The sequence below is a fragment of the Lygodium microphyllum genome, chromosome 24 (assembly GCF_053477565.2).
Source record: "Lygodium microphyllum isolate KBCC chromosome 24, Lygodium_microphyllum_v1.1.10, whole genome shotgun sequence".
Classification (NCBI taxonomy): Eukaryota; Viridiplantae; Streptophyta; class Polypodiopsida; order Schizaeales; family Lygodiaceae; genus Lygodium; species Lygodium microphyllum.
The window spans coordinates 13098126-13110270 of NC_141158.1; the positions used below are offsets into that span (position 1 = coordinate 13098126).

Here is a 12145-nt window from a genome sequence, read left to right on the forward strand (position 1 = left end):
AAATAGACACCATCATATTGGAATGCTTGGGAGGTTTTGTACATCATGAAGCAAGAAGCCTCCAATGGAGAACACAATTAGAATCCTCATAAATAGAAGATCCATATGCTCTAGGGATTCTACCTAGTTAAGCATGCTTTCTCCCAAGAGTATACCTTTCTTTTTTACTTCCTTATTTGCATATAAGATCTAATGTGCTCCTAATGTTGGATTAACATGTTGTAAAATTATAAAGTGGCTATTTTTTTGACACAAACATGTTTATACTATTAAGTTTTTCCATTTTCAACACTAAATGGCTTGATTTAAATGTGTGGGGTTTTTTGTATTTTAATATTAGGGATTAATTTTTACTGAATATGCCTACATGTAATAATGAGTAAATATACAAATATGATAAATATTCACATTGCATTAACGAAATCACTTATTGAAATTTTTTTTTACATTTTTGAAATGCATATTTTATGATTGAAGTGAATTGTGTATACACATTGTTCTTATTAATTCTCATCTCGAAAAGAATTGGAATGTTCTCTCATAAGGTTTGTCTCATCGACCCAAGTGGCATCCTCTTCATGATAATCCTTCCATTGTACAAGGTATTCCCTTAGAATTCAATTCCTTAGATATTTTTTCCTTGTCTCTAGGATTTTCTCAAGTTGCATTTTCAAAAATTCTTAAGCAGGCATGACTTTTCTCATCATCAAGTACATTCTCAGGGCTAGGTACATAAGGCTTGAGCAAGCTTTCATTAAATATGTCATGGATTTTGAGATGGGATGGCAGTTTAAGCTTGTAAGCTTGTTTTCCTATACTTGATTACTTGATGAAGTCTACAATACCTTAGACCAAGCTTTTGTATTTTCCCAAAAATAGCAAGCTCTTTTCAAGTCTCACCCTCAAGAAAACCTTGCTATGTTCCTTAAATGTTTGTATAGATCTTTTGAGATCTGTAAAGGATTTCTGCCGATCTTGGAAGGCTTTGATGCTATGTCAAATAGCTCAAATCTATTGGTCCATTACTTCAAGCATGGCCTTAAATGCTTCCACCATAAAAGTTGGGTCTGCAAAGTTCAATGGCGTGTAATATTCTTATCCATACAAGGCTTGAAATAAAAGCATCATGATTATCTATTAATTAGCATCACAAATAAATTTTACAACAGGTAGATGCTTAATCCACCATCTCAATTCTCTACTAGAATAAGATCTTAAGATATCCCTTAATAGTTCGATTCATCCTCTCAGTCTAGCCATCTATTTGTGACTGATGAGTGGTACTAAAGGACAATTGAGTTCCAATATCTTGAAATTTTGAGTACGAGTTCATTGCCAACTAACAACAACCGTTCATCAAAAGTAGCAAACAGAATATATATCTTAACTAATTTTAGTCATTAAGCCCAAGAGATCCTCTACAACTCATATCGAAATAAGAAGTTTTGGCTTGTGTATATCCCCATAAGTTAGTTATTTCATGGCCAAAAGTCACTCATATACAAATTGTCTTGGCAAGGTTACAACACATTTAGAGGAACAAATATCTTCTCCAATATCAAAAAAATCTCAAATATGCATTTTTGATTCAAGAGTCATCTAAATCTAAGGCCACCTAGGGTAAAGTTAGTAAGATGACTAGACAATCGACAAGCAACCTTTGTCTGATACCTTGGCCTCTTTGGTGTGATCACTTGATTCCCTTGGTAAGATAACCATTGCCTTTGTAGACTTGGTAGGCCATTGGGCAACCCACAAGGTCTAATAACCCACCTACTTTGGGGTGGAACACCTTGGGGTAAAAATGGGCTTCAACTTTTATGTTCCTAGTTCCAATTTTGAGCTTGAGAGGGGATGTTGAGCGAAAAGTACATCACAAATTGATTAGCTCTTTTCAACAACCCCAAAGCATGTAATTGCCAAAAACCTTCATTAAAAAGAAACACGTTCTTAGAGAGTTTATGCCCCCATAAGTAAAAGCCTAATTTGGGAGGATACATTCATCTATAAATAGAAAAGCTACCCACCATTTAATCCATCCTTGTTTTGCATATCACATCACTCCACTCTCTTGCTATCGATACTCACTTTTCAACCTACAACATCTATATGTTGTCTAGCCTCCATCAACTACAGTCCTAACCTCGCACCTATCCATTATTGCTGGTAACTGTATCTAGTTTTGCTAGTAATTGTATCACCTACCCCAAACAACTCCATTTTCATCCCAAACTAGCCGTCCTTGTTTATGAACTCCACATGGGTATCGATATGTTGGCGTTTTTTATAATGCATGCTATTCCTCAATACATGTTTCCAGCCTGTGTTTTGCAATTGATAGGCCACCCTACATCAACATACTCTTATTCAATTGTCACCTTACTATCCACAACCTCCAATGATCAACTAACACCATCTCCTAGGTAGTATACTACTATGTTCGACCAAATTCAACCTCCAAAGTGCTACGCTTTAATTACAAACATGTTTCCCTCCCAATCTTTTCACCTCCAACTAGTAGTCACAAACCTTGGGATCTATCTCCGATGGATATCACTCTCTGATTACTTCCACTGCCTTGCCTTTGAGCATCTTGAACATTCTTTCCATCATTAACAACATCGATTCATTTACTTGGGAATTATCTTATCTATTTGTGTTTGTGTTTTTACACTTTGAGTTTTGCATTTTGTGTTTTGTATTTTATCCAAGTTACAATGTCTTAGTCGAATTCATACATTTTGTGTTTTCTCAGTGCCAACCCTAGAATATCTTCACAAGGGAGCTAGAAGTGCTAGAAGCCATTCTTGCAATATGGTGGCAAGAGAGAGAGCTACATATGCTCCATTTCCCTTCCAAAGTGAAGGGTCCTCCAAGGCAGCTTTATAATGCTGCAACTGTTCCCGTTTGTGCATCACCAATCCCACTAGTTCTGCCCCATCCTCCAACCTCTCTTTGGTGGTTCCCTCATACCTTCTACCCCTTTTAGAGGGGGGTGATATTGGAGATTCAGTTGTGAATTCCTTGGCCCCTTTGTGTTTTAGAGGGGGACTCTCAAGATCATCAATAGATTCCTTAGGGATTGTTGTCTTCTATACATGCAACAACCTCTTTCCTTCGTCATCAAACCACCATCCCCTATTGCTTGCATACCCATCTCATGGTCTTTGGTCCTTATTCTTCTTTGGCAAGTTACAACACCTTCGATAGCTCCCCGCTATCATCTTTCCATGGGGTTAGAAGCTTGGTTCACCCATTCCCAACTAGAAATTTTTTAAGTGATTCCTTGATGGTCTCTCTCCACCCTCTTTGTCCTATGGTGCCCTCCTGTTGGATCACGTTTTTGTCTAGAGAAGAGTCTTACTCCTTGGCTAGCATTCATCATTGATGGACTGCATCGGCAATGGCACATCCTAACACCCTCGGATCCATTCCATCTCCTTTGGCAGGGATGTTAGTAGTCATGCATGCCATGTCTGGCCCTCTCTCCATCTTATTTCTCACGGTGGACATTTGATCAATTGGTGAGCTGCTCTGGGCACCATATTTTTGGGCCTGGGGAGTTGTTTTTACCAGATTTCACTTGATGCCTAGCAATAGAGAGTGCCAACTCTGCTTGGCAGCCCTCTCCCATAAAAAATCCTTGAGTTCTTCAATTTCCCCCATGCAATTTTGGAGAAGTGGAAAATCTTGGCCAAGAAAACCATCATGGACTGAAGTACATGTTTCATAACAGTCAGTACAGAGGGGCAAGACTTGCAACATGGCCCTAAAGGGGCGGGCCAAAACAGAAGTTTCAACATTTAACAAAAGACTTCGCCACCAAACTTCCATACAAATGAAATGCACTCAAAATGTCTGTTAGTTTATACAAAAATCCCTTCCATGTAATGTTCTCGACAGTGAACTATCTACAGAAGAATGCACATTCTATCAATGCCCATAATTCAACAGTACCAGAGTTTTATACTCTGATTTTTTAACTGAGCAAAGCAAGTACGCTGACTGCAAATCAGTAGCTCATAGAACAACCACCCAGCTTTAGGAGCTGATCATGGATAGTCACTCGCATCACCGCCATCAGCACGGCGGCGCCTTGCTTGCCTCAGAGCTGCAAAGACATCATCCACATCTGGGAGCTTGGGGTGCACATGTGACAGCCGTGACTTATTACTGGTATCAGATGCAGATGAATTCTCAACTGGTGGGGCAGAAACAGCTGTGGGCAGCTTTCCCAATGCTGAGGATGATGCTGATGAAGAGGCTTTCGAGGTATTGCCAACACCAAGAACAGTGGGATCTGAGATAGAAGTTGTGATGCTAGAAGTAGCCATTGATGATGACATAGATAGGGATGGTGCAAATGGTGATAACCTGGTTGGTGGGGTAGTAACCTCTTCCACCTTCCTTGCGGGCAGGTGATGACCCTCTTCCTGTTGCTGAGGTGGTATTGTGGGTTTTGGGACTGTGTCCACTGTGTGAGGGGGACGACCAGGTCTTTCATCCATATGTGAAACATTGTGTGCAGGGCGCAGCTCGTCGCTGATAACAGATGCAGATGAGCTCTCCACAGGTGGGCCAGAAATGGCTGTGGGTACCCTTCCCAATGCTGAGGATGATGACAATGAGGCTTTCGAGGTACTACCAACACCAAGAGTAGTGGGATTTTCCAAGAGAGAATTCACAATGCTAGAAGTAGCCAGTGATGGTGACAACCTGGTTGGGGGAGTAGCTTCAACCTCTTCCACCTTGCCTGCAAGCAGGTGCTGACTCTCTTGTTGCTGAAGTGGTGTTTTAAGTGTGGGAACTGCTTCTGTTGTTGGATGAGGACGACGGCCAGGTCTTTCTTCCATCTTTGAAACATTGTCAGAGACATTGGTTGGTGAAGTGAATTTCATCTCTTCCACCTTCCTGGCAGGCAAGTTGTAGCTCACATCCTGCTGTTCATTGTTGAGAGGTGGTGTTTGGGGTGTTGAAGATGAGGTGACATTGCTGACTGTATATAAGGGACGGTGGGTACGATCACCTGCTTTTTTACTACCCATACCAAGGCTTACATCTTGATGACTCTCAATGTAGGGAGGACTTCGCCTTTGATCTATTTCTCCAGTGGCAGTATTGGCAGCAGAGGATGGTGCTGGACCCTGTGATGTAAACAAATATTTTTCCTGATACTTGTCATCCAATGATGGTTGCTGCTGCTCATCCTCCTCCATTGGTGATGACAGACGACCATATCCTGCTTCTGATCGACGTGTGGATCTTGCTTCTTCCTCTACACTTTCATTCCATTTATTCCCTGTTTTGGCAGCAGTTGACCACGGTGGGCGTTGATCCCTCCCTTCCTCGGTAACTTTGTCTGTTTTGCCCTGTAAAGGGCGCTGTTGCTTCTCATTTGTCGATAAGGTAGAATGGTGGTACTTCTGGTCCTCAACCTCCTCCATCAATGATGATGATGGGCGGGCATATCTCCGACGTGATGGATGCTGGTAAACCTCTTCCTCTGGTCGGACGCTGGATTTTATCCCAGCTTCCCCCTTAACTTTGAGGTCCTCCACAGATGGATATGGTCGCCACAAAGTTTCCTGGTTGACCTCCTCTGAACGTGAAGACAGTTGATCCTCACATGAGACTGGTTGGCTGTATCTCACTTTTCTCAACACTAATGATGGATGTTCATACCTATCCTCTTGTGATGGCAGGAGACTGTACTTCTTTACCTCCTTGGTCTTGGGTAGTGGTTGATGGTACCCATCCTCACCACTCTCTTCCTTGGAAAGATACTCCTGATTAACCATCTCCACACGATCATCTGGCATTTGCTTCCTGGCAGGATTGGCAGCAGTTGATAATCTCAAATTAATTCTGTTCCCCCGGCTTGGAAGGTGTTTGTCCTTCCACTCTTCTTCCCGTTTCAGGTTTTCCTCTTTATCAGAAGATTGACTCACGGGCTTGGCCATGAGAGAAGGTCTCCCTATTCTGTATGATGGCAATGATTGAGGGGGTTCCCATTCCTCATCCTCCACAGTAAGTTCTGTCCCGCTCGACAAATATTTGTTTGCCCCATCTTGTTCTTGTTTAGGTTGCTTCTTTGCAGTATACCGGGCACCCACCTTGTGAGTTGGAACAGGTCGAAGGAATTCTTTCTCCTCTTCCTCCAGTGAATCCTGTTCATAAGTCATAGGCTTCTTCAAAAATCCCATCCTGGTAGGTAGTCTTTCCCCCTCCTCTTCATCCTCTGAATTCTCACCATCGGCTGGTTGCTTCTTCACAAATCCAGTCCTGTTAGATAATCTTTTGTTCTCCTCATTGTCTTCTTGCTTTAGGTGCTTCCTAGCAGTGTACCTTGCACTCGCCTTGTGATTCACACGTGAGCGCAAGTGCAGGTATTCCTCCTGATCTCTCTCATCCTCCTGTTCATTTTGGTACTTCTCAGTATGTGTGGACAGGATGGAGGATAGCTTATTATCAACTCCAAGCCGATGGTCCTGGCGATGTGCACGTGAGTGCAATTGCAGGTATTCCTCCTCATCTCCATTATCTTCTTCTTCTTTTTGGTGCTTCTCATCATGTATGGACAGGATGGAGGATAACTTATCCTCAACTCCAAGCCCATGGTCATCGCGCCGTGCACCTAATCTGGATGTAAGTCCTGAGCGACTGTACAGCTGTTCTTCTGGATCTTTTTCATCTCTATATAGTGTTTGCTTCCTGGTGGGGTGGTTGCCAGAAGAAAATCTTGTGGTGTGATGACTGAGGCCATCCTGGAGCTGTGCAGCCATTCTACTATGAAGAGTTGGATGCTGATCTACCTCCTCTAGATCTTCTTCATAAAATTTCTTTCTAGGAGCTGCAGCCACACGGTTTGGTCTTTCAATTTGGCTCGCTATATTTTTATGGTATCGGGCAGGGAAGGGTTTATCATCGGGCTCTGAGTCATCTTCATTCAGATCATTGAAACCTTTGTTAGCAGGCTTGAGCATGGACGTGCTAATTAGCTGATCATTTTCGAATGGGCTTGCAGCCTTCAGCTTTAATTTGCTGACTAGCTCCCCATCCTCTTCATTCTCTTGCTCTACACCCAGCTGCTGTTGCTTTTGTTGTTTCTTATCTGCATTAAATGCAGAACTACGCCATTCCCGCCTGCTTAAGGACAGACCATATGTTGTACTAGGCTCACCTTCTCCTTGCATTTGCTCATCTGTCAGTCCATGATCCTCTTCAGTTCTTGATGCTTTTGAGATCCATCTTAGCGGCTTCTGCCGGGGTTGGGTTGCTGCTTGGCGTCTTTCTCTATTAGCTCCCACATAGTACTTACTGCTGGCCCTGGCTGTTGAGGTCTCGTCCTCCTCAGATAGAGAAGCATTCTTCACTTCCTCCTGCATTTTCTTTGCACTCCTCACAGGATAAACCTGTTCTTCTTCACTTTCTTCATCAAAGTGCGGCTTTACAAAGGAAATGGAACTCTGTTGAGGAGCAATGTGCTTAGAAAATCTACCCGACTGCACCCATGGCTTCTTCTCAAGGACCTCTTCATCATCCACTTTGCCGGACCTGGCTGTTAACATCTCATCCTCCTCAGATAGAGAAGCAGTTTTCAGCTCCTTTTTCCTTGCACTCCTCACTGGATAAACCTGGTCTTCTTCACTATCTTCATCAAAGTGAGGCTTTACAAAGGAAAGAGAACTCTGTTGAGAAGCAATGTGCTTAGAAAATCTATCCGATTGCATCCATGACTTCTTGTCAAGGGCCTCTTCATCATCCAATTTGCTGAGATTAGATGTGGAAGCACTCTTCCCTTTCTCCTGTACATCTTTTGCACTGCTACTTGTTGGATAAACGTGTTCTGCTTCACTTTCTTCAATGAAATGAGATTCTACAATTGAAGTGGAACCATCTTTAGGAACAGCAGACCTAGAGAATCTACCTAACTGCACCTGTGGCTTATCATCAAAGACATCATCCTCTAACAACTTGCTGGCAAACGTGGCCTTATCTGGCCCTGACTTCTCTTCCTCTTCGTCAAAAAATGGTCTATGCCTATTCTTTAATGGACCACTGGTGGGTAGCCTATATCTCTCTGTGAGATCCTCGTAATCTTCATCAAATCGAACATCTGTTTCTGCAAACAAACTATCTTCAAATCCATCCCCCTCATCATCAAATTTTGGCTTGCTATCTTGATCTGTCTCAAAACTTGAAGCAACATGATTAGATGCCGTTTCCACAACAGAATCCTTGTGCTGCAATAAGAATGGGTCCTTGTCAATGCTGGATCCACCAGAATTGCTATTTGGTAATGAGAAAGGGCTCTCTGGCTCTACATGACTTGCTCTCAACGATGAACTATGCCAATCAGACCCTGCTGATAGTTGGGATTTCCACTTGTAGCCTGAACTATTATCTTCATCGTCACTACTCTCAGAATATGTAGGCTGTTGTTCAACTTTGCTGTCACCCTTCTCCAGGGACTCTGAGTGTGGATCCTGTGAATCACCCTTCATCTCCTTTGAGGGAATGCTGTCTTCATATTTAGCACCATTGCCACCCATCTCGCTAGTAGCCTCCTCATCTGGGAATCGCAATGCCATGTTTATAGCTGCCTGAGCAGCTTCCGTGGCCTTGGCAGCCGACTGGAAGGCTGCCTGTGCAGCATTAGCCAAGCGTTCTTTTCTAGCACGCACACTGGGAGATGGTGATAGCTCTAGCGGCTTTTTCAAATCTGATGAGCTACTGTGACCTAGCCTTACAGCATTTCCCGCATGAAGGTACTCTTCAGCTGAATCTCTGGAAGATGCTTTCCTGAGAGGTGGTTGGAAGCTAACATTGCTCCCTAACATTGTTTCTGTACCTTCCTCTGCCTTCCCTCTACGACTCCTCTCTTCATGAAGATGGAGACTTGTTGAATGAACAGTGCCCGCACTAAATGAATTTTTACCGCTGGCATGCTGATTTACAGACATATCATTATTTGCCCCTCCCTTCGAGTCCTCATCAAACTTATCTAGGACATCATGCCATTCAGTCTCATCATGTGACTCCATCCGTAGAACAGTGTTTGATGCTGCACTTGTCTGAGACTGAATTCTAGAACTGAAAAGTGACAGAGCTTCAGTTCCTGTCAAAGCACTTTCTTGTGGCTTCGAGGGCCCTGCAAGTTGAGACGACCTGCCAGCACTGTCTTGTGGCTTCGAGGGCCCTGCAGATTGAGACCTGCCACTTTGCGATGCTGGTGTGGAACTCTCCTGTGATTAAGATTAAATTTTTAATAATGAATTGTTTTTAAATGGGCCACAGGTGAAGAGAAAATCCATATCATGAAGCAAAAGCTTGCTTGAAAATTCTTACCACTACACCACCTGATGTGGTGCTTGTTTTCTCACTGGCCGGGTTCCAATTAATCATGTTCTCACGTGCAATATCCTTCATGACCTTATCCTTCGCCTCCCCAGTCGCTTGATGTGTGGTCAATTTCTCAATTATCTGCAAGTCAGTATACAAAGCATGTCATCGTCATTCAAATCAACATATATATTCCATTCCTGCTGCAATGGATTAATTGCAGAATGATTTACCAGTTTATTAACACCACAATCAGGTCTTAACTCGGCAGCAGCATCTGCAAACTCTTTACCGTACTTGGCTATAAACATCTCCCGAATTTCAGAAAGCTCTCGAAGATCTGGACATCTTGGTGCTGCATAAATCAAGCTTGCGATGGGCTCTTTCATGTCAGGGGGACAAGTCCTGAGCATGTTAACTTTGTCAGTTGAATGAAACTACCAGTGCAAATTGATGATCAATTGCATCAGATTGAATGCATCTGTAGAGAAGTAGTAATAGGGCGCTCACTTCTGTGTCTCGATCACATGCATCCGCATGATGATAGCATGGCAAAATTGGTCGATCAGTTCATAAGCAACCACAAGATTCTCCTCTTTGATGAGGGTATCGACCTGCCAAATGAAATCAAATAATCAGATTTATGAATCCCTAATTGTCTATAAACCAAACATAAGAATCCCTGAAATGGATTGATGCAGGGCAATGAGGGCATACAAAGTCATTACAAACCTTGAGATTGTAGGCGTGCACCTCTTGCCCTGATTGCAAATGATGAGCGATCTCTCTCCGCATCTGTTTAGCAGACTGTGTCCTCTTGTTCTTCATCACCCTGACCCGCGATTGGACTAACTTCAGCAAAGTCAAGCTGTCGAATCGCATATGCAGAGAAAAACAGATTGAGAATAATAATGGAGGAACACTCAAAATCCGATTAGGACGAGAGAGAGAGAGAGAGAGAGATTTTACCATTTTGCTGCCCGGAATGCGCGGCCGATGATTGCATTGAGCTTTTTACCCATGGCGGATGGAAAAGGGGTGATCAGGAGAGGGGGACGAAGAGAAGAAGGAGAGGGCTACAAGAGGGGAATGGCCAAGAAAAATAACAATACAGGGAGCAAAGAGAGACAGACAGAGGGGAGAGAAGACTACCCGAGTAGAGAGAGAGAGAGAGAGAGAGAGAGAGAGCGAGAGAAACAGAGACAGAGAGAGGAGAGGAGACTACCCGAGTGGAGAGAGAGTGGAGAGAGAAGAGGAAAGAAGACTACCGAGTCCCAAACCGTGTGTGTGTGTGTGTGTGTGTGTGTGTGGACCTTTAGTCCAGCTGGCAGGTCTGTAGGATGGATATTCACTGGTTTTCTTCACGCGCTGCTGAAGTTAAAAGTCGACTTCCTATCTTAAAAGAGTGACAAAGGAAGGAGAAGTTGGGGTGTGTAGGTAATGACACCTCATAGAACTCGCACCTAAGCTTTGGAAGAGCTTACCACAGGTAGCATAGGATGGCTTAAGCAACAAAATACACTCGATCCAATGCTTTTTGTGAGGGGAGACCACACCTTGATGGACACGTGGAGACTTCTGTGGTTGGATCTCTGACACAGAATTTCCTCGTGGTTCTCAGGGAGAAATTTGGTTAACTCAAGGTTGGGAGGGAATAAGGTGTTTCGAGCTTCATTGCACTTGAACTTCGGAAAATTTTGGACTCTTTTCTACCATTATATTAAACTAGCCATGAACATTCATGACAATGTTGCCATACTCCATTCCTTAGATGTTTTCTCCTTGGAATCAACTTGCTTGCACATTAATAAAGACAATAGAGGTGATAAATAAAAAGAAGATCAAAAAAAAGAACCACCCTCTGAACAATGTGGCTAGCAAGCCAAAGCACCAAAGCAAGGACCAGTAGCCCATCATGTGAAATTCATTCCCAAGGATGATTTCTAGTTGAACAATGCAAAGTGATCCTAATGGAGATTTAGTATTTAGAAATGTGTGCAGTGATACTTCCCAATGATGATTTCTAGTTGAACAATGCAAACTGATGCTAATGGGGATTTAGAATTTGGAAATACGTGCAGTGATGCATCAAGGATGCAAGGTAGCCTTTAAAAGTGGTGCAATGGCTCCTACAAATCTACAATGATGGCAAGAGTTTCAATGAACACGCCGCCTTTTGTTTGAATCCAAGGGAAATCCCAAGGCTAAATGTTTTGAATACACTTGCTATGGAATGCCCTTATTCTTTGCAACCCCTTTGTATAGAAGGTTTTGATTGTCATGAGATCCAACAATGTGGTAGCTTGCTATTCACATCATATCCTCTCTTTTTTATCTAACTCAAGCTCCTTTTGTAGACCATTGGTTAGTGTGCTAACCTCCAAATGCATTGCTTACATGGAATTTGTTGCAAGCATATGAGCACTATTGAGAATAAGTATGTAGCACAATATCATGAATTACAAAAAATATTTCATCCATAATCATTTTAATCACATTATATTGGCATATGTGTTATACTTTGTCATCAAAAGTGCTAGTTTCTTGCCAAAGTACTTAGTGAGGGGTAACTGTAGGAGTGGCAAGGGTGAGATTTCATAATATTGATCCGTATTTTCATCATGGCATATACCTTTTTGCATTTAAGTGCCAAACTTGTGCTTATCATATCAAAAACCCATATATCCAAAGTAGAAAAGTCTCATTTGATTTGTGAGAATAAGAACATCTTCATATTAAGAAACATCATAATGAAAATTGAAATCAAAATTACTACTATCTTGAGCAATATTAAGGTGCTACA

The 12145-nt window shown here is 42.5% G+C and overlaps 1 protein-coding gene across 1 annotated transcript; it reads right to left on the bottom strand.

Annotated features, from left to right (window-relative positions):
* Window positions 1–3844: 3844 nt before the first annotated feature.
* LOC148014853 (uncharacterized) lies at window positions 3845–10580 on the bottom strand. The gene is made up of 6 exons (XM_087664987.1): window positions 10312–10580; window positions 10075–10210; window positions 9853–9956; window positions 9576–9747; window positions 9349–9483; window positions 3845–9245 (listed from the first exon to the last, which is right to left on the bottom strand). Exons 1-6 carry the CDS (start codon window positions 10362–10364, stop codon window positions 4053–4055), a joined length of 5793 nt encoding a protein of 1930 aa, XP_087521113.1. The 5' UTR covers window positions 10365–10580; the 3' UTR covers window positions 3845–4052.
* Window positions 10581–12145: the final 1565 nt, after the last annotated feature.